Raw genomic sequence first — 22,543 nt, forward strand, 5'->3', positions numbered from 1 at the left:
TTTTCAGCCATGTTTTGGATTGTATTGCCATGTAATGTATGAACACAATATGGTACAGTACTTATACAGATGATGACTACAACAACATATTCAGTGGACGGATTGTTATTACTGTACATCTTCTGTGGGGAAACATCAAGTCTCTATGGAAATATCAAACCATATACTGTAAACCACCATTTAATATACTGTACACCAGGTCCATATCTGTTTTAAAACAAGACAACATTGATGTGGAAATGTGAGAGAAAACAAAATAAAAACCTAACAAGAACATATACATTTAAATGGAATCAGTTTCGTGACATCCAATTGCGATCTTGTCTCATCGCTGCGACTCCCCAACGGACTCGGGAGAGGCGAAGGATCGAGAGCCGTGCGTCTGCCGAAACACAACCCAACCAAGCCGCACTGCTTCTTGACCCAATGCCCACTTAACCCGGAACCCAGCCGCACCAATGTGTCGGAGGAAACACTGTGCACCTGGCAACCGTGTCAGCGTGCACTGCGCCCGGTCCACCACAGGAGTCGCTAATGAGAGATGAGACAGACATTCGTGCCGGCCAAACCCTCCTCTAACCCGGACGACGCTGGGCCAAACCCTCCTCTAACCCGGACGACGCTGGGCCAAACCCTCCTCTAACCCGGACGACGCTGGGCCAAACCCTCCTCTAACCCGGACGATGCTGGGCCAAACCCTCCTTTAACCCGGACGACGTTAGGACAATTGCGCGCCGCTCTATGTGTCTCCTGGTCACGGCCGGTTGTGACACAGCCTGGGAACGAACCAGGGTCTGTAGTGACACCTCAAGCACTGCGATGCAGTGCCACTCGGGAGGCCCAAGTCTAGGTATTTTTCTGAACAAATGTCAACTCTATTTGATTATTGAGATATTAGATATGTTAAAGACAATACATGTGTAATTAAATTATATGCAGGATTAATCAGAGAGAGATTATTGTAAATGCAAAAGTTGTATTTCCTGTCCTCAAAATTATTGGTAGACAAAGGGGCAATCTGGGATTGGTACAAATTCATTTTTTGACTTTTAAATTCATGATATATAGCCATTGATTGTTGACTGCTTTTTGTTTTTACAAATCCAAGATTGCCCCTTTATCCCATAACTTCTGTCATCAATAGTATACCACAGACTGTAGGCTTCTTTCTCCCTTTGCACATTAATAAATATACCTCTAATCGTCACCAGGTACAAACAATGTAACTGGTCCAGATACATAGCCTATTCTTAATATCTTCTAGTTTACTGACCTTTCAAATGATGACCTCTGGAATGCTTTACAGTACGCTTTACAAAAGAGTGAAAACTATTTGAAAATAATGATAACATTTATGTGTAAACTATAATCTTAGAATAACTTCTCAAAGTATGATAAATTAAAAGTTACGCTACATAGCAACAACATAATGACGCTCTGTTGAGAATAATTATTAACACAACAAATCAACATAAAATAGACATTCTATAAACGAATGAGCAATGTATTGGCAAAACTAAATGTAAGAACTGCGTTCTTTTCCCCTTAGTATGATCATCACTAGTCTCTACTTGTCCCATCTCTGGTTTGTATATACAGTTTGTGTTGGTTTCATATATCTGTTCTTCCGTCTACTCATCCATCCATTCCTCTTGTTTCTTCCAACCCCAGTGTGTCTCTCCATCTGTGTCCCTAATATACCAGAGACCTGACTGAGACCTGGGGCCAACTGTATCAAGCATCTCAGAGTAGGAGTGCTGATCTAGGATCAAGTCCTGCCTATCCATATAATCTGATTCATAATTATCTAAAAGGCAAAACTGATCCTAGATCAGTACTAGTACTCTGAGATGCTTGATACATACAAGCCCAGGAGACTGGGAGCTGATCACTCTAGCTCTCCTCCAGCCAGGAGGGCTTGTCTGACCCTGGGGGCTTTAACTTGACGTTGAACTGTCTCAGTGTCTGTTCCAACTGCTGCTGGTTCCCAGCGAAGTAGGCTGAGATAGCATTATGGAAGAGCAGCAGCTGCTTGTGCATCACCTTCACCTACACACACAGAAAAAGAGAGAGTGTGATGTAGCATTATTGTAAACTAACTAACCAAATAACTAACTAACTAACTAACTAACTAATAACTAACTAACTAACCTACCTTGTTCTCTTCCAGGAACTTGAGTTTGATGGTGACGTCTGAGCGCAGCCGTTCGTACTTGTCTCTCTGCACCTGGTACTGCTGCTGGGACACCTCTATACGCACCATGGTGGCAGCATCACGAGGACCCAGACTCAACTCCTCCAGGTCGGCCCTGTACGCATCAAACTCCAGCCTGGGAGAGAGAGGGGAAGAGAGGCAGCGTAAAGAAATAGGCTTGGGCGGTATCCAGTCATACCGTTAGTTCTTCTGCCATCCCGGGTTTATGGTATTACCAGCATAGTACACAGGGGGGAACTAAAAACACACACACAAAAAACAAAAAAAAATCACACAGATGCTGTTAGCTAAATGCTAATGAGCAAAACCAAACTAATTGAAGAGAGGCAAATCCCGCTCATAAAGTTATACAAGTATACTTAGTTGCTACCGAATGTCATTTTCAGTGAGTGTGGACATTTACAAGTAAAGGTGAACGAGAGAAATTGTGCAAATTACGAAAGTTGTGATGCATGCTTTTCTGAAGGAAGAGCAGCATGTGTAAATGGAGCAGAGGGGAGAAGAATGGAGGGGAAAAACACTAGTAGGAAGCACAGGGATCAAACGGCAGCTGTACAGACAACCCATCCAGAGCTCTTTGACTTCTCAAACACGGCAGAAAGCCGTTATACGATGACTGATGGCAAACATTTAATAGTGAATTGCATTCAAGTGTAACTTCATCACCTCATGTGCACCGCATAACAGAGACTCTCCGATAGATAAAGAACGCTATCAACTCACCAGCTCCTGCTGTCTCCCGTTGTGCTATTTATAAACCGACACGTGACTGGCTTAACTGTTCTGGGGAACTGCAGTAAGTAACTGCAGCTTCATAATGTAAAATAATTTGACAGGTGAAATGAAGAACACGATCTGTTTCATCTCCTAACATATTGCACAAGTTGACTGCAGGTATGTACTTAAAAAGTAGCTAGAAATATTCAACAAAAAAAAATACCTCAGAGTATACGGTATACCACCCAATCCTATAAAACACCCTGTAACAACGTATAACCCTCAAACCCAGGTTCAACTCCTCCAGGTATGCATGGTACACATCACACTCCAGCCTGACACACAGAACTATGATGTCATGTCAAACACACTCTATATAATGTCTCTGGCAATCATAGATATAGGGCCACATTTTCATGGTGTTAAGGAGCACAGATCTCTGTAAAAAAAGACTGTAAAACCTCATAATTTGTCAGTATGATCATTTGAAACTGTTATAAGGAGGAAACTACTACAGAATCTCCAGGCCCTGCACCTTTATTTTTTATTATGTTTTACCCTTTTTTCTCCCCAATTTCGTAGTATCCAATTGGTAGTGACAGTCTTGTCTCATCGCTACAACTCCTGTACGGACTCGGGAGAGGCAAAGGACGAGAGCCGTGCGTCCTCCGAAACACAACCCAACCAAGCCGCACTGCTTCTTAACAATGCCCACTTGACCCGGAAGCCAGCCGCACCAATGTGTCGGAGGAAACACCGTACACCTGGCGACTGTGTCAGCGTGCCTTACGCCCGGCCCGCCACAGGAGTCGCTAACGTGCGATGGGACAAGGATATCCCTGCCGGCCAAACCCTCCCCTAACCCGAGCGACGCTGGGCCAATCGTGCACCGCCCCATGGGTCTCCCGGTCGCGGCCGGTTGCGACAGAGCCTGGACTCAAACTCAGATTCTCTAGTGGCACAGCTAGGACTGCGATGCAGTGGGGCGGCCGCCCTGCATCTTTTTAACCTTCCCCATCTTCGTTGTTACCTTGCAGCCTCGTACAGTTTGATGGTCATCAGTGTGTCCTCCATTGTCTTGTTGACCAGTGTATTGATGCTGGACACAAAAAAGTTGATGGCTCCAAGAAGAGCCTCCCCATTCCTACACAACAACTTCTGGGTCTCCGCGTTGTAGCCAAACTCATCCTGTGGACACAAACACTTGCGTTTACAACCTCAATAAATATCTCGTTTAGAGGAACAGTCAGTAAGGTAGCGTGGATTCCAAAGTGAAACTGACAGGCTGGATTTTCAGGCTACATTTCTGGAGGCCAATTTCACACAGTGTGCCATCTGCAGCTGATTTCTGGCTGGGCTGAGGTCTACGGGTTAAGGTCAGGGGTCAGGAGTTAGAGGTCTTTCTTACCCGTAGTTCAGGTGATTTCTGGCTGAGGTCCGCGAAGGTGTCCCCCAGGGCCTGCTGGGTCTGGACCAGGTTGTAGAAGTGGCTGGTCAGGGCGCTGGTCAGTCTCAGGACAGACTCGTACTTCCTCTTGGTGTCCCTGAGCACGTCTATCTGGGCCTCCAGCTCCAGGTCCACCGTCCGAGAACCACGGCCGAACCGCTCAGAGAACATCTGCTTGGTACACTGGTGTAAAGATGGAGAGGAAGAGATGTGATTAGGATAAAGGAGAGAACAGGAGATGAGAACATCTGCTTGGCACACTGGGATAAAGACGACATGGAGAGATGTGATCAGAATAGAACTGAATAGAAGAGTTACTTGCTTTCCAAGGAGGAAATTATTTCCAGTCTTGTATGAAGACAACTGATCATACCAGTGCTGTCGCAATCACACCCATAGAACACAGTGAGGATTCAATGAAGGATGGCTTCAACACATTTTCTCCAGGAGAAAGGTTCTGTTCTGTACCTTGTAGGTGTTGATGCCCCACTTCTTAACGCTGTCTAGTTTCTCCACAGCCACACCACGATTAGCCTCCTCCACTGACATGTTCTGGTTGCTGTTACTGTGGTGCATCCCCGACCCTGACACAAAGGATAATAAATAACCTTCTCACTCTTAGAGGATTCCTTAAAGTGGTTAGATGCTGAGACCTAGTTGATAAAGTCTATAGTAAATAAGATGGACCTTTCATCTCATTTACTATGACCGCCGTCACAAAACCAGCTTCAGTCAGTAGCGCTGCGATACACAGAAAGATCAGTGCTTCCTTGGGCACTCTCCTCATCACTACTCCTCAAAGCAAAGACCTGAAATATTCATTTCATGTACCAAGTATGTCTTCGAGACAAATAGTATGACAGTGATTGAGTGATCGGTTGAGAGTGAATGAAATGAATGAGTGAACAAGGTGAAGTGGAGTAAAGGAGGGTGGTGCTGTATGGGTCCAGTGTAGGGCTGGAAAGATCCAGTAGCATTCCCAGGTAAAATGTCCACTTTTTCCAGAAACCCTGGTTGCAGAATTCAAAATGTAGTGCTTATAGTAATTCTAGAATTTACCTTCCAATTCTGGAAATCTTCCGGCCAGGATTTCTAGAAGACCTGGGAATTTTGGTGAACCTGGAATTTTGCAACCCTACTTCTCTGGTACCTGTGAATGGCTGGTCAGTCTGGTTCTGGTTGGCTATCCTGCTGGCTGCTGACTGGCTGGGGACCAGACCTACACCCTGTGCCCTGGACTTCATTCGCAGGTCTGGAATGGACATGGGGGGGGGGGGGGGATGGGGAGAAGAGATGTGATATATGAGATGGAGAGAATAGATGAAGGTTGGTGAAGGTGTTAGAGAGGATGTGATAGTGAGTCACACAGGTTTTCCATGTCAAAAAAACAACAGAATAAAAAAGCAGATGGAGAAAAATATGAAATATGAACATGTGGAGAACATAAGTAGCAGTAGAGTATGAAATTATGCACATGTCATGATTTAATGAACCTCAATATTTCATTCGTTAACCACTTCATGTGACATTTGCATACATAGTATGCATCCAAAATGGCACCCTATTCCCTATGGGGGAGCCATAGGGCTCTGGTCAAAAGTAGTGCCCTATCCATTCGGGATGCAGTTGTCATCATTAGAAACATTCACGCAAACATAACACAGTAAATCAAACAGCTCTGCAATGAAGTCAATCAGGTTAGTAAACATATCCAGTTTTTTAGTTAACATCCACCGACATGCATTCAGTATGCATTAGACAGTACAGCAGCATGCCCTTCTTTCCCATGACATCTGTAGACAACAGGTACACCGTGTTCTTGAAGTGAGGGACTTCAACAGTGTCTGGGGTTAAACAGCAACCCAGGCTACAGGCAGGGCTCATTCTCCCACAGAATGAAAGAGTAACTAATGAAAACACCCTTGAAATTGTAAACAGGCAGACTCAGCAATATGACGTAGATGCAGAGAGTAAACAGCACAGAGGGTCAATTTCCACAACAACTAAGAGCGTTGAAGCTAGAGGCTCAACTTCTCCGCTGTCTTGGTGCCCTGGCCTCCACGCTGTGAACAGCATGAAACAAACCTGTACACATGCGCAGATACTTTGTGTGACTTCACAAAAAACAATTGAGCTCAGTGTAAAGCCACCTGTGGGCTGAGGTTCGGCTCCAGGGACAAGGGCACAGTTAAGGGCAGGGGGACGTCTCCTGTCCACATACTGAGGGTTGAAGTGGATAGCAGGGCCTGGAGGACAGGGTTGGTTAAGATAGTCAGTAAGAGAGAGTAGGAAGTAGATCTTAAAATCAAAATAGCCAATACAGTAGAGAGACTGTTTGCTACTCATAGACTCCTGAAAGATCAGAAAGAAAGTTAGGTCAAAATAGAGTCACTGATGCAGAACAGCATGCAGGCAACCTCCTAAAATAAACAAAAAACTGAATTTAATTCCATCAGGACAAACCACATTGGGGCAGTTGAAAATGTAGTCTTCACCATTCTTAATGCTAACAAACCAAGCAAGCAGCACAGACATTGCTTAAGGGACTAGGCAATTCATTGATTTAATAAGGCCTAAGTGGACATAATTAAGTGGGCATTCCAGTAATGCAAAGCAATGAGAGCAGTACGGAGCGAGAGAGAGCTGTCTGTACCTTTAATGGAGCTAGTGAAAGCAGTAGAGCTGTGTGTACCTTTGATGGAGGAGGTGGGTATGATGCCCCCTGCAGGTCCTCCGTAGCCTCCAGACACGATGCTGGTCTCATTCAGGTTGGGACCAGACACCATCACCTGCTGCAGGTCCTAAGGTGAAGCCACAACACATCAATGAAATAGATATAGCCTAACTCTAATCAGTACCTCACAGATTTTGCAGAGATGTATGATATTTGCGGCCAAAAACACTTGATTTTGCTGCGCCAAAAAACAAATGCGAATCCTGGAGGGACTGACTAATGCGTAACGCTGCTGTAGAGTATATTGTCAATCTGACGAAGACCTTCCATATAGGCCTAATCTTTGTTGTACACAGACACTCACACACATGAAAATGGTTCAGTAGATTAAGTGAAAAACAATTAGGAGTAAACCTATTGATGAAGGTTTATTGTGGTTAGTCTGAAAGTCGTCCATGTTAACACGTACACTACATCTAAATCTACAGTTCCCCAACCACGACGTGACACACTCTCTCTCATCCCTTCTACTGCATATCCCTACCTTCTCATCTAAGGTCCACTGAATCTTTGCAGCCTGCACAGAAGTGAGACATAATACAGTACAATAAAATACACAAACAAATAGTTGATGTAATGAGAGGTCACCACACACAGTATACATATAAATACTGTACATAGTAACTGTATCCCAAATGGCACCCTATTCCCATGGGACACAGACCATATGACCCACCTGCTCCAAACTGTCATCCTCAGCCAGGGTCTCTCCGTTGCTGTTGATAGGAATCTCCATGGTAGCCGCCTTGCCCATAAAACTGTCTGCCATGGTGGTCGTCTGCAGGAGAGAGAGCATTGGGAGAGAGACAAAGAGATGGGAGATGGAGAGATGGAGAAAGAGAGGTGATGAAGAGAGAGAGAGCACAATCATCACACACTGAGCTTTTCACATTAATGATAGGAATGGTTTCAATGTAAATATGAGTAAAATCTGCCTAATTCAGGATAATATCCAGCCTAGCCAGCTGTGATATGTAAATATGCAGTGTCAATATTCCTTAGCCAGCTGTGATATGTAAATATGCAGTGTCCATATTCCTTAGCCAGCTGGCTGATCTGTCCACTGGTACAGTTACAGTGCTGAAAGCAACGATAACCTGCTCTCACAACAAGCAATCACATTTCACAACACATTATAGCAGCCATAGCTAGCTATTCGTGATCATCATTCGTATTGTATCTAGTTAGCTTGTTAGTCCCAGCAATACAACACATAGCTAGCTAGCTCCAACCTTGCGTCCCTAGCCAGCTGGCTAAACTGGTGGTGCTGCTGAAAATGATGATGATCACAGTTAGCTAGCTAACGTTACCTGCTGTGTAGGTGCAGTAGTCAAATCTCCCAAAATGTAAAATATAGCTGCTTATTCCACACGGTATTTCATCAAATATTACTATTATGAACGGAATGACACCGTTGCAATGTTTATTTTTCGTATGTTGATGAACGCATGACTGTGGTCGTTATTCCGTTAGCATCCCCCGGTAGAACCTGACACAGTATGCAGATAAAATCCCTGAAGCCCAGTCCCTCCTTCCTTCCTCTGGCGCTACGCGTAAAACTACGTCAAGTCGCCACGTCGAACAGCTGACGACATCAACTCCCTACTGCCCTCAACCATTTAGTGATTTGGATTGTTTGGTTTGTGTGGAAAAACAAACATCACCACCTTAAAAATGAAGTTCTCTCTGCAACTAGGGCAGGAGGAGGTTTTGAGTTATTGGATTTTGTGGATATGAATAATAGTTTTACGATTAAATGGTTGAACTCCAGCATCTTTATGGTTCTCAGCAGGGTTGGGGAGTAATCCGTTACATGTAAAGGATTACAAAAACTACCAGCTACAATATTGTAATCAGATAACAGATACTTTTGAAAAACGAAATTATTATTTCGAGGGTTATTTTTAAATTCAGAAAGGATGTTTGCGAAAACAAAATGTTTGACACGTCTCTGTTTTCTCAATGACATTGAAATCAGCATTGAAAACATTCGCTATTTTAAATTTGTTCAACGTGAGCGAGTCTGACCATAAATCAGAGACAAATATGATGACACAGCAAATGTGTTTGATGGATCGAGGAAAAAGAGCAGGAATACGCTTTTGTAGGCTACAGTCCAAGCTATGTATTCCAATGGTGCGACTGCTGCATCCAAAAATAATGCAATTTAAATAAAGCTTGGAGGTAAGGATGACAGCAGTATCTACGTCGATACGGATATCGCTTATTATTGATATCTAGATAGCGCATTGATGTGAATCACACTGCTACTCTCTCATTTAGCTATTTGCGCCTTACGGATTGTGGTTGTTGTGGATGGATGTTCACAAATCTAAATGTGTATTTGAACACAATAATGGTTCAATTCAAGAAGTTTAGACTGCCTATCAATCATTGTTTTTGAAACCAGTGGACAGCCAGTGAAAAATGAGCTCTTGCAACAGCTGCATAGTGCGGGTCCCAGCCTATGAAATAAAAGGGAGGCTTTTATTGCTCAATCTAATTGATGCTGATTATTATTTTTAAATCCATAGGCCTAATTGACACATGCTCAAACTCACACACTATGGATAGACTTAAAGGGGCAATCTGTAGTTGCTACAGTACACCCATTTTTGGACTTAAAAATTATATATCTACAGTACCAGTCAAAAGTTTGGACACACCTACTCATCCAAGGGTTTTTCTTATTTTTACAATTTTCTACATTGTAGAATATTAGCAAAGACATCAAAACTATGAAATAACACATGGAATCATGTAGTAACCAAAAAAGTGTTAAACAAATATAAATATATTTTAGATTATTCAAAGTACCGGGTTTGGCGGGGGTAAGCCGTCATTGTAAATAATAATTTGTTCTTAACTGACTTGTCTAGTTAAATAAATGTTAAATAATACAAAAATATATATATAAAAACACCCTTTGCCTTGATGGCAGCTTTGCCCACTCTTGGCATTCTCTCAACCAGCTTCACGAGGAATGCTTTTCCAACAGTCTCGAAGGAGTTCCCACATATGCTGAGCACTTGTTGGCTGCTTCCTTCACTCTGTGATCCAACTCATCCCAAACCATCTCAATTGTGTTGAGGTTGGGTGATTGTGGAGGCCAGGTCATCTGATGCAGCACTCCATCACTCTCCTTGGTCAAATAGCCCTTACACAGCCTGGAGGTGTGTTGGGTCAATGTCCTGCTGAAAAACAAATGATAGTTCCACAAACCAGATGGGGTGGCTTATCGCTGCAGAATGCTGTGGTAGCCATGCTGGTTAAGTGTGCCTTGAACTTTAAATAAACCACCAACAGTGTCACCAGCAAAGCACCCCCACACCATCACACCTCCTCCTCCATGCTTCACGGTGTGAACCACACATGCGGAGATCATTCGTTCACCTACTCTACGTCTTAAGTCTCTGACTTGTGTTTAGACTCGCACAGGTGGAACAAACTTAAACTTGCGCCTTTTTTCAATGCTGATTTGAATGTAATTGAGAAACAGAGAAGTGTCAAATATTTTTTTCACAAACCTCCTTTCGTCATTTAAAAGTAATGCTCGAAGTAATCATCTAGTTTTTCAAAAGTATCTGTAATCTGATTGCAACATTTTTGCTGGTAATGTAACAGATTACAGTTACCATTTTTGTAATCCCTTACATGTAACGGATGACATGTAATTTGTTACTCCCCAACCCTGCTGGTGAATGATTTTCCCTCTGGTATTTCCCAGCTAATGAAAAGTCATGTGCTTTCAAGATACACTTCGAATAGAACCTAATCTATTTATTAATGGTTTTGATATCAAAAGTCCCAAGTGTACAAATAAACACATAAGATAATATCTTTTATAGCAAAATAAATATCACACCAAGATGGAAATCCTTTTGGCTTTGTCCTTTTAAATGTATTTCTAATAAGATTAGAGAGGTGGACCTATAGATTTTACACATTTATCCCTACAACACGATGGTGTCAAGGTTTACAGACATTGACAACAAGTTTACCTTCTGCAATGATGAACCTGAAATGCTGACACATTTGTTTTACAGTTGTTTGTACATGATTCGATTTTGGATAGAAATGAAGGAAAACCTGTCATTCTATTGATATTAAATGCAATGATGTTTATATCCTTGTTTAACAGTACTCTGAACTCTTTGAAATGTGTAACTAATGTTATGATTTTGGTTGGTTGGTAAATCTTATATCCACAAAACCAACTTTTTTAAATCAACATCCCTGCTTTAAAGGGTTTTTGATAGACTTTAGGTTTTTAATTGAGTCTCTAAAATTACTAAATAATAAGAAAAGCTTGTCTACAGTCCAAAATTATAACAAATTATTTTCGGAATAAGCGTCATTGTCACATGATCTTATACTGTCATAACTAATGTTTCTGTTTTTGTTTTGTTTTTGTTTTATGTTCTTGTCAATTCTTGATGTGTGTTTTGTCCTATATTTTAATTTTATTTTCAATTGTTAATCCCTGCCCCCCGTCCCCGCAGGAGGCCTTTTGCCTTTTAGTAGGCCGTCATTGTAAATAAGAATTTGTTCTTAACTGACTTGCCTAGTTAAGTAAAGGTTAAATTATCATTATTATTTTTTAAACTCTATGTTGTCTCATTCTCTGTCATATTTTAAAAATAATAATAATGTAGTAAGTAAGGTACCAAACTTTGCCAGAGGGTGTCACTGTAAGCACGGGGAATACAGTGAAAATGTGTCTTTTTAAATCTGATACCGTCACGGATGTGAGGTTTACATGACTGGACTGGAGTATAGCCACAGAACCATCTTTGGCATAGCCTATTGTTGAATGTTCTAGTTCATGAAGTTTACAGATGTGAACAGAAGAAGCAGAGAGGTTTGAAGAAGCCTCTGGCTACCGTTGCACGACTTGGAAAGGTACATGGAGGTAACCAAGTTTTCAACTGTGTAAGAATCTGAATAATATATACCATTTAGCAGATGCTTTTATCCAGTCTTATGAGCATATATTTTTTTAAGTGTGTCCCCAGCGAGAATCAAACTCACAATCCTAGCATTGGCATCGTAAGTGCCATGCTCTACCAACTAAGTGACACAGGACAGGTCAGGAGCTTTGTAATACTGCAGGCCCTACACCACACGCAAGACTGAGGGTTAGCCAACCCAAAGATATTCCAGTAGAAATTCAAGAACTTCCCATAACAGGAAATGGCTGTATGGCTGCTGGTGTTAAGACTGAATAATCTGTCTTCTAGTGGTCTCGAAGACTACCTTTTTGTCAGGAGAGAAGCTGTTCAAAACGTGTCAAAACCTTGACAAACTACTTTTATCACAGAGAAGAAAGCAAGGACGCATCCCAAATGGCACCCTATTCCATATATAGTGCACTTATTTTGACCAGGGCTCATAGGACTCTTGTCAAAAGGGAACAAGGTGCCATTTAGGACAGACCAAGTAGAAGGGAGTTTATGCTGGAAGTATAGTAAAAAAAGACTGTACTATAGAGAAAGTGCCTAGTTGCTGTCAAGGGACAGATCCGCTTGTCTTTGATAAATCGTTGATACATCCCCTTAACAGTATGACCTGAAGATATAAATATTCTGTTTAAGCAGACGAGAAATCGGAGCGACCCTAAAAAAGTACACAAAACAAGAGCACCTCAACGACCCCAGAATAAACCCCAGTCCCAGTCGGTGAGACTTATCAGGGGTGCGTCCCAAATGGCACTCTATTCCATGCATAGTGCACTACTATTGCCCGGAGTCCCATCAACCTGGTCAAAAGAAGTGCACTACATAGGGAATAGGGTGCCATTTGGGACATACATGCTTTGCGCTGTGAGTCAGTCTGTTCATGAATGTAGATGATACAGTTGGCTGGTGCTGGTGCCTTCCTCCGGAACATGACCTCTTATCATCTCTATAACATCATAAAGCAACAAGCTACAGAACTGAAATGCATTAATATCAATTGAGGAGAGAAGCTGGGTATGCGGCCCAAACGGCAACCTATTCCCTATATAGTGCACTACTTTTGACCAGGACCTATAGGGGAATATCCAATAAAGGGAATAGGGTGCCATTTGGGACTCAAAACTAGGTCTCCTTTGTTCATATTCTCTCTCTCTGAAGCTCATCTTTCAAGGCAAACACCCAGCAGAGACTTTAAACTGAGATGCTGATTGAGAGAGAATACAAACCCTTACATACCAGGTCCAGGATGTTTATCATTGGAGAAAACATGAAGCAGATAAGCAAAGGACCTAGAGACGCCATAGACTTTACATTTAATAAATACACTACTCATCAGCAATCATGTGTTTCGATATGTAGAGCATAGTTAGAAGTAGGCCTATGCATTTACAGCAGGAGTGTCGAAATCTTTTTGCCCCGGGGGCCGCATTTGGTCTTCAACGAGGTCCGGAGGGCCACCCTGAAAATGTGTGATATTTCCTTGCTGTCAAAATGAGCAAAAAATAGTTCTCTATCCATCGATTTTGGAATCTTCGATGCTCCCTGACTGTTTAGTGATTATTAGCGAGCTGGACAATCAAATTGAATAAATGTAGATCCATTATAATTTCTTCACAGTTTCGATTTGGTTTTAGTTATTTTAAAGTATCTTGAGTTTGTTCTCCCCCCAAGGAATTACTCTATATATATATTGTTTTTAATAAAAAACACCCTTGTGCCGGATCATCTGACACCCCTGATTTACAGTATACAGTATACAATGCTCCTACAAACAGATACCCAGGAGCCTGAGGGGAGTGTCTGAAATAAAAGCCTATGAAACAATGTCTCTTTTCTAGCTGTTTTGAACCTGGATGTTAAAACCATTTCACGTGTTGAGTGTTTGGAAGAGTTTGGAAGGTTCGACTGCCTGCGAGCCAGTAGTTCCGTCCGTGTTAGCCAGTGAAAAATGCATGTAGAATGTTTTTACTTAGTGTTTGAAGAGAGTGACAGACTCAACATCCTCTAACCTCACCCTTGACCTCCAGCATTATTCACGGTCCACAAAGAGGTGCGCTCGCCGGTCGTCTTCTCAAGGACTCGCTGCTCTGAATTGATAAACCAGTTGTTTTGCTTTCTCCAAGCGGAAGAGAGGAGATCAGGACAGGAGCTACCTTCCTGGCCTGAGTTGCACAAGACCAGAGGAAACTAGAAATGCTCAGCTGTACTGGCATGTCACTGTAAAACCCAGAACTGCAGAGCAAAATGCCTTTCTGTTATGATCATGTTAATTTCATCCTGTGTGTTTCAGTGCAATTGCTGTGTTAAAGGAAAACTCCACCCCAAAAGTATATTTTGGTATTTGTTTCATTAGTCCATTGTTGATATAGTCCCAATTGTCCTTTTATCACATTGCATGATGGTGGTTATTATGAGTAATATAATGTACAGTCCTGGTTGTTAAATGATTTATTAGTTGAATTTATCTAATGCATATATTGCCAGGCTGAGAACACAATCTCAATGTAAAAGTCAACAGTCAGAACACCTCAATGATCTCCATTGTAAATACAGTATCAGGCTCTATGGCTCTGAGGCTAACCTTGTACACAAAAAGCCACACACAGGAGAAAAGCAATTTCACTGGCAGCCATTAACAGAGAACAAGGTCCTATTAAATTTAAATGCTTCATGTATGGAGCCCTGGCGAAGGCCAATGTCACAGAGCTGACGGAGCCGCTGCCTGAGTGCATGTGAGGGGAGCGTGAGACTTCCTCGACCACCGCCCCCCCCCCCCTGTCCTCCTACCTCCTGACATTTTAGTGAAGGGTTCGTCTCGTTTTAATGGTCATTAAGCGCGCTTCCAGATGTTGGCAGGTGACCCGTCCTGACACAGACCTCTATGTTCCTACTGCAGCAATCAGCACCAGAGAGAGAGAGAGAGAGAGAGAGAGAGAGAGAGAGAGAGAGAGAGAGAGAGAGAGAGAGAGAGAGAGAGAGAAAGTGTGTGTTCCTACTGCAGCAATCAGAGCACCGGAGAGAGAGAAGAGAGAGAGAAGAGAGAGAGAGAGAGAAGAGAGAAGAGAGAGAGAGAGAGAGAGAGAGAGAGAGCAAGCGAGGGAGGGAGAACCTTAGAAAAACATGGCAATACACCACACTGTGGATGTCTTGCCTGCTATGTCATTATTCTCTGGGAAAACAATTACAAACACTGCACGGTGTTTATAGTATATAGCATATGGAGATGATCCTTTTATAGTATCTATAATGTGCCATTTCAAACAAGCTGTCAAGGGTTTTTCCACCCAGTGGTTTAATCAGTGTTGTATCTGGGAGGGAGAAGTACATCATCATCATGGATCTATATTCTGCGTGACTGTAGTAGACATCCAGCTTTAAAAACCCTGAAAAGACAACGATAGGAATAGAATGAATGACAATTATTTATTCTCTTTCATTTTCGTTTATATCCATCAAAGCCTTGTGGTTTTCTCAAGGGTTTGAAAACAGCAGATGAAGGAAAGAGAGGATGGAGCAAGGCAGACGTGACATGCAGAGTCAATACAAAAGCTTTTCAATCATCCACTTCCTGCTACCTGAACAGAATGACAACACTCCCTCAAACTTTAGCCTGCAAATTCTTACTGTAGACTGTACATTTGGTTTCTTTGATCTTTATGCTTTGTTAACTATTGCCCACAGTTGCATTGACCATGTGTGCATCTTGAATTGCACCCAGAGCCATATGGGACCAGGTCAAAAGTACTGCACTATAAAGGGAAAAGGGAACCATTTGGGACGCAACTGTCACGACGGAACCTGAATCTGGGTCTCCCATGGGGAAAAAACAACGTGTTGATGGTTAGACCAAAAGGAGCCCGACTCATGTCTGCAACACAACCCATTCTTGACCTGGTTCAGGGTTGTGGTAGTGGTTAAACTAATGGATCACTGGTGTGAGAGGTGAGGTCCAGGCTGCTGGACAGAAGATGTGGGTGTTGCCATGGCAACAAGATGCAGAGCGTTCCGTTCCATAGTAATCACTCTGGATTCCTGAGGTTCCAGTCAGGACAACAATTACAGGAAGAGGGGTGTAGCGGCAGTGAGCCCACGCCGCTTTCATTTACTCAAATCAAATCAAATCAAATACTCATGCTGCTGCCTGCTGCTATTTTCACACTATCTGCCTCTGGGGCTGCAGTCCACTCCACTGCTGGCTGGCATGCAAATTGCACTCAGTTTGCTTCTGCTGTGCTGGGTTGCTTTAATACCAAAGACTGGTTGACCTCACTCAATCAATCAAATTGTGTTTGTCACATGCTTTGTAAACAACAGGTGTAGACTAACAGTGAAATGCTTCATTATGAGTCATTTTCCAACAATGCAGAGTTAAAGATAAAGATAAAAATATATAAAATAGAAATAGACGCAAGGAAGAAATACACAGTGAAACAAAATAACGAGGAAAAATAACATGGCTATACCAGTACCGAGTCAATGTGCAGGGGTACGACGTAATTGAGGTAGCTATGTACACATAGGTAGGGGTAAAGTGACTAGGCAACAGGATAGATAGTAGACTGAGCTGTAGCAGCAGCACACATAGTGGGTATGAAAGTATAAGTATGTGTGTGTTGGGGTGTCACTGTAAGTATATGCAAGTGTGTGTGTAGAGTCTAGTGTGTGCGCATAGAGTCAGTGCAAGAGAGTTACTTTAAAAAAAAAAGGTCAATGCAGATTGTCCGGGTAGTCATTTAATTAGCTATTCATCAGCCTTGTTGCTAGGTGGCAGGAGTCTGATAATTTTTGGGGCCTTCCTCTGGTATAGAGGTCCTGGATGGCAGGGAGCTCCACCCAATGGATGTACTCTGCCGTACTCATCCCACTCTGTATCGCTTTGTGGTCGGGTGCCTTGCAGTTGCCGTGCCAAGCGGTGATCAAGCCAGTCAATATGCTCTCAATGGTGCAGCTGTGGAACTTTTTAAGGATCTGAGAGCCAATGCCAAATCTTTTCAGCATCCTATGGGGGAAGAGGAGCTGTCGGGCCATCTTCACAACTGTGTGGACCATCTAAAGTCCTTGGTGATGTGGACTCTCGACCCGCTCCACTACAGCCCAATCGATGTGGATGGGGGCTCGCCTGCCCGTTTCCTGCTGTCCACGATCAGCTCCTTTGTCTTGCTGACATAGAGGGAGAGGTTGTTGTCATGGCACCACACTGCCATGTCTCTGACCTCCTCCCTATAGGCTGCCCGTCAGGAAGTCCAGGATCCAGTTGCAGAAGGAGGTGTTTAGTCCCAGGGTCCCAAGCTTGATGATGAGCTTGGAGGGGACTATGGTGTTAAATGCTGTAGGTATTCCTTTCGTTCAGGTCAGTGAGGGCAGTGTGGAGCGCAAAGAGATTGCATCATCTGTGGATCTGTTGGGGTGGTATGCGAATTACAGTGGGTCCAGGTTTTCTGGGATGTGTTGATGTGGACCATGATCAGCCTTTCAAAGCATTTAATGGCCATAGATGTGAGTGCTACAGGGCGATAGTCATTTAGGCAGGTTACCTTGGCGTTCTTGGGCACCGGGACTATATGGTGATCTGCTTGAAACAAGTTGGTATTACAGACCGGGTCAGGCTGAAAATGTCAGTGAAGATGCTTGCCAGCTGGTCAGCGTATGCTCTGAGTACGTATCCTGGTATCTGGTGCGCGACCTTACGAATGTTAACCTGTTTAAAGGTATTACTCACATCGGCTACAGATAGTGAGATCACACAGTAATCCGGAACAGCTGGTGCTGTCATGCATGGTTCAGTGTTGCTTGCCTCAAAGCGAGCATAGAAGGCATTTGGCTCATTTGGTAGGTTTGTGTTGCTGTGCAGCTCACGGCTGGATTTCCCTTTGGAATCCGTGATCGTTTGCAAGCCATGCCACATCTGTCGAGCGTCAGAGCTGGCGTACTAGGATTAGATCTTAGTCCTGTATTGTTGCTTTTCCTGTTTGATGGCTCGTCGGAGGTCTTAGTGGGATTTCTTATAAGCATCCAGAATAGTGTCCCACTTCTTGAAAGTGGCAGCTCTTGCCCTTAGCTCAGACTGGATGCTGCCTGTAATCCATGACTTCTGGTTGGGGTATGTATGTACGGTCACTGTGAGGACGGCGTCGTCAATGCACTCAATGTTGCCGGATAAATCCCGGAACATATTCCAATCTGTGCTACAAAACAGTCCTGTAGCTTGACCTGGTTGAAAATAGAGCAATGAGACCACACTGCATAGATTGAGTAGTAGTGAGTATAGTTGATATATAGAGTATAGAGCGAGATATCAAGCTTAATATATATGTTTATCTCAAAGTGTTGAGAGATTGATAGGCTGTTAACATATGCTAAGATGTTTGTTGTAGATTGCAGATGTACTACTCAAGTATTCCTTTTAGCAATGAAATACATCAGCTGTTCCCATTGGTAGTAGTTTAGCTATATGGACAGAAGCCATCAACAGAACGGAAATACTTCTGATCTGTCATCATCGTTTATCCTCTCCAGTAGAAACTGGATAGGGGAACAGATTTTAACATATTTTACCCAATGTATTAGTACTTTGCATATCAACGTGGGGCACTCGTTAATCTAGACCTCATCCTTAAGGAATATATGGTGTTTTTGTTTTGGTTTATTTAGATTGCAATAAAATTGCTTTTGGCAGAGGAGAAAATATGAAACAGTATTTACTCAAGTTTGTTTATCCTCTCTCTCTCTCTCTGTCTCTCTCTTGCTCTCTCTCTCTCACTCTCTCTCGCTCTCTCTCTCTCTCTCTCTCTCCCTTTCATCCTCTCCTCTCTCAAGGTTTCTTCTTTCCAGTGTAGGCCCATAACCATTAAAAAACTGTTAAGAGGAACTGGGAGTTTTCACTTTTCTAAGTTCCCTGACAAGTGAGAAAATCAGAAAACAGATCATATGGATGAAAAGCAAAAATCTTCTCTCTCCAAAGTGTTGGAATCCGAGTGCTGCCTTTCACACTCTTTTTCACACTATTTTTTTTCTTCCTTCTTACCATCAGAATCTTTTCAGGCCTCTTTGGGACCTCAGAGAAGGCCTTAGCTGGAGAGTGGGTCCAAAGAGAATGGGCATAAAGACTATTTTACATTTATTTAGTATGTTTTATTAACCCATTCTCTTAGGAGGACAAAAATAGCTTATGGATACATAGACTTTATATGCGTCCCTAATGGCACCCTATTCCCTATGTAGTGCACTAGTTTTGACCAGGGCAAAATTAGAGCACTATATAGGGTATATGATGTAATTCCTCTCCGTTCCTCCTCATTCACAGGAGTGTTGCTGTGGTTTACAGGCTGCTTTCTGTGTCAGTCTGCCAGTCTGACCTTGTGGATGCCGTGCGAGCCTGCTGCCTATAAAACCCAACCAGGAAATTCACCAACCAGTAGGAGAGCAGCTGCCCCAGCATCCCCCCTCCCCCCTTGATACACCCATTAAATTCACCTGCAGCAATAGACCATCAGATCCATGACTAGTCAGAAGCCGGCCGCAAGTAAACACACTGAGCAATTTAGATGTCGTAAATCCCACAAGGGGCCTGTTGGCATTTTCACTGAAGCGTTAAAACCCTTTTTAATTTGTTTTTTTTTTGTGAGCTCTAGCTAGCTACCAGTGGTTGGCACACAGAGGGTTGTGAACAGGGGCCCTGCATGCACGTAGCAGCAGCAGCAGAGGTAGATCTTGTAGTTGTTTTATGTGTTTTCTAACGTTAAGTTTATCACTGTTTTCACTCTCTGATCCCCCAGATATTCTTATTTCACAGTGCTGTGTAAGCTACAAACGTAGTCTTTAAGGACCATGCATGTTTCATTTAGCCCAACTAAGGACGCTAGAGTGTATGCTATCCTATTTGGGTAAAATACATTCATTTGACTATTATTGTATTTTTTTTTTGTCTTCTCCATAAATCCCTGTAAGAAAGATAGTTATTATGAAATACTGTCAGTGGAATATTCATTGAAAACTAGACAGAACCCCCTTAGACAGATCTGAGCTATGAGGATCCACCTGGAGTGATAGACTCTCCTTGAAATCCTTCTGATAGAAATGTCTGGGAAAAAAATATGCTCTGTTTCTGGTGTTCTGCTCCTCAGAGAACATACATGTTTCAAAAGGTGGTTAAGGAGAGCAATATGACATGCAGTTGGTTTGGGAACCGAGATCGAGAACATGACAGAGGTCTTACAATTAGACAGTAGCTGTCAGAGGGATTGTACCAGTAGTAATATTGAACCAGCTGTACTGTGCATTGCTACTGGCCTCAGGAGGATAACAAACAACCCACTCAAACCTCTCCTGAGTTCAAATACAGACCTAAACCTCGCTGTTAATTTAAGTATTTTGACAGACGGATCTCAATGAAGTGAAGCAATGGCAATGTGTTTACTGCGAGCCACTGATACTGTAGTAGTGTTGCTTGGACTGAGGAATGCAATAAAAGTAGTGTGGATTAAACCATAGAAGCTTTGGACTGCCAATGGGAAACAAAAAATGAAAGACCCTGGAATCTCATTTGATGGAATTAAAACAAAACTTTTTGAACAATTCAAGCTGGGAATTTTGGATAAATCAGTCGATTTCCAGTTGATTTCTTATAGAATGTGCAGAACTCTGAGTAGGTTTTCTCATGTTCTTTTTAACAACTTCTCAGAGGCAAGTAAAAACTTTTGTACATCACATGTTTTTATGTACAACATACAATATGGTCCTACTGTACATTAACATTTACATTGCAGTTTGGAATTCAGTCATCACTGTTTTGGTAAGTAGAGTTGTGTTGCAGTTGAGTACATTGGTGCTTAACACTTGTGGCTATTTTGACACCAAGTTTGGAGACTTTCCAATGGAGAGCCCACAGATTCAGTGATACACTGCGTCTCTAATGGCACCCTTTCCCCTTCATTCCCTATGAGCTTTGGTCAAAAGTAGTGTACAATATAGGGAATAGGGTGCCATTTTGGATGCATAGTGTACAGTAGGAAATAACTGTCATATCAGAGAGATGATATCAGGTAGGCTCCTAACCAGTGGCCTTGCCCTTCTTAACAGCAGCCTAAATACTACATCACTGCTAATGACTCTACTGGGGAATCCCAACATTCACACTCCCTAGTCCCTGAGCACCCTGTGGGAGATGATGATTCCTGTAATGTTACTCTAACACACAGTATACTATACATATACTGCCTTGTAGATTGCAATCAGCAGACTCATTTATACTGTGCTGCTGAAACACTCACACTGTATCCAAAATGGCACCCTATTCCCAGTATAGTGCATTACTTTTGACCAGGGCCCATAGAGTTCTGGTCATAAGTAGAGCACTGTGTAAATAATAAATGGGGTGCCATTTGGGACAAAGCCAAAGAGGAAGTTGTTTCTATGTGATGTCCTGTTCATTATTTCTCTAGTTCCCTGAGATACTGTTTAGAATAACATCCTCCTGGACCAGGCACCCCAGTCCCCAGACACAGTCCCCAGACACAGTCCCCAGACACAGTCCCCAGACACAGTTCCCAGACACAGTTCCCAGACACAGTTCCCAGACAGAGTCCCCCTCAGACCCCCTCTGCTCCCTTTAGATACCCACATAAATCTACATGGAGGAGAGGGGGATGAGGAAAGAGAGGAAGAGAGGGGCCTGTTGACTCCAGCACTGTGTCTGACCTCCCTTTCCCTCTTTCACTTCCTTATCATGTGGAAAAATATGGCACACTTTACTGTAGAAGGGGACTGCCTCTCTCGTTTGCATCCCAAATAGCACCCTATTCCCTATATAGTGCATTACTTTTGACCAGGTCCCATAGGGCTCTAGTCAAAAGTAGTGCACTAAATAGGGAACAGGGTGCCACTTAGGATGTAACCTTTGTCTGCCACAGAATGGAGGGCCTGCCTTCTCTCTCCTCCTCTCTCCCTCTTCCCCAGAATGTTGTGAGGAGCAGAGTGAAGCAGAACAGCACCTGCAGGTGTTCCTGTAAATCACTGCAGCAGGCCAGATGCGATGAAGCATCCACAGAGCCAACAGACATAGCATTTGCTGATTAATATCTCCCTCTTCGTTTACGTCCCAAATGGCACTCTATATTCCCTGTATAGTGCACTACTTTTGAAGCAAGGATTAAGGTTGAACCATAATGTAGACATGAAGATATGGTTAGTTCTGTGGTTGTAGAAGATTCAGGCTAAGGTTAAGGTTAGTGTTGTGGTTGTAGAAGATTCAGGCTAAGGTTAGGGTTAGTGCTGTGGTTGTAGAAGATTCAGGCTAAGGTTAGGGTTAGTGCTGTGGCTGAAGAAGATTCAGGCTAAGGTTAGGGTTATTGCTGTGGTTGTAGAAGATTCAGGCTAAGGTTAGGGTTAGTGCTGTGGTTGTAGGAGATTCAGGCAAAGGTTAGGGTTAGTGCTGTGGTTGTAGAAGATCCAGGCTAAGGTTAGTGTTAGTGCTG

At 42.9% G+C, this 22,543-nt stretch overlaps 1 protein-coding gene across 9 annotated transcripts; it reads right to left on the reverse strand.

The window, feature by feature from the left end:
• On the reverse strand, positions 1 to 8,676 carry LOC110507670 (arfaptin-2). Of its 9 annotated transcripts, none has more exons than XM_021587804.3 (11): positions 8,424 to 8,676; positions 7,790 to 7,891; positions 7,598 to 7,630; positions 7,072 to 7,180; positions 6,530 to 6,625; positions 5,530 to 5,631; positions 4,848 to 4,963; positions 4,341 to 4,562; positions 3,963 to 4,120; positions 2,156 to 2,330; positions 1 to 2,049 (listed from the first exon to the last, which is right to left on the reverse strand). In XM_021587804.3, the coding sequence occupies exons 2-11, from the start codon at positions 7,880 to 7,882 to the stop codon at positions 1,894 to 1,896; spliced, it is 1,260 nt and encodes a 419-aa protein (XP_021443479.1). In that variant the 5' UTR covers positions 7,883 to 7,891; positions 8,424 to 8,676; the 3' UTR covers positions 1 to 1,893. The 9 variants fall into 9 exon arrangements, with proteins under 9 accessions (XP_021443479.1, XP_021443478.1, XP_021443482.1 ...); XM_021587803.3 differs by having other exon boundaries at positions 7,778 to 7,891; positions 8,424 to 8,656; XM_021587807.3 differs by lacking the exon at positions 6,530 to 6,625.
• Positions 8,677 to 22,543: the final 13,867 nt, after the last annotated feature.

Source organism: Oncorhynchus mykiss, chromosome 27 (genome assembly GCF_057628025.1).
Source record: "Oncorhynchus mykiss isolate SJ-2025 chromosome 27, ASM5762802v1, whole genome shotgun sequence".
NCBI classification, from domain to species: domain Eukaryota; kingdom Metazoa; phylum Chordata; class Actinopteri; order Salmoniformes; family Salmonidae; genus Oncorhynchus; species Oncorhynchus mykiss.

Excerpts from the sequence above, each read along its gene's own strand:
- LOC110507670 (XM_021587803.3), bottom strand. The coding sequence starts at position 7,882 with ATGGCAGACAGTTTTATGGGCAAGGCGGCTACCATGGAGATTCCTATC. Across the intron at positions 6,626-7,071 it reads ACCCACCTCCTCCATCAAAG|GCCCTGCTATCCACTTCAAC; the intron begins GTACACACAGCT and ends CCTGTCCTCCAG. Across the intron at positions 4,964-5,529 it reads GACTGACCAGCCATTCACAG|GGTCGGGGATGCACCACAGT; the intron begins GTACCAGAGAAG and ends CCTTTGTGTCAG.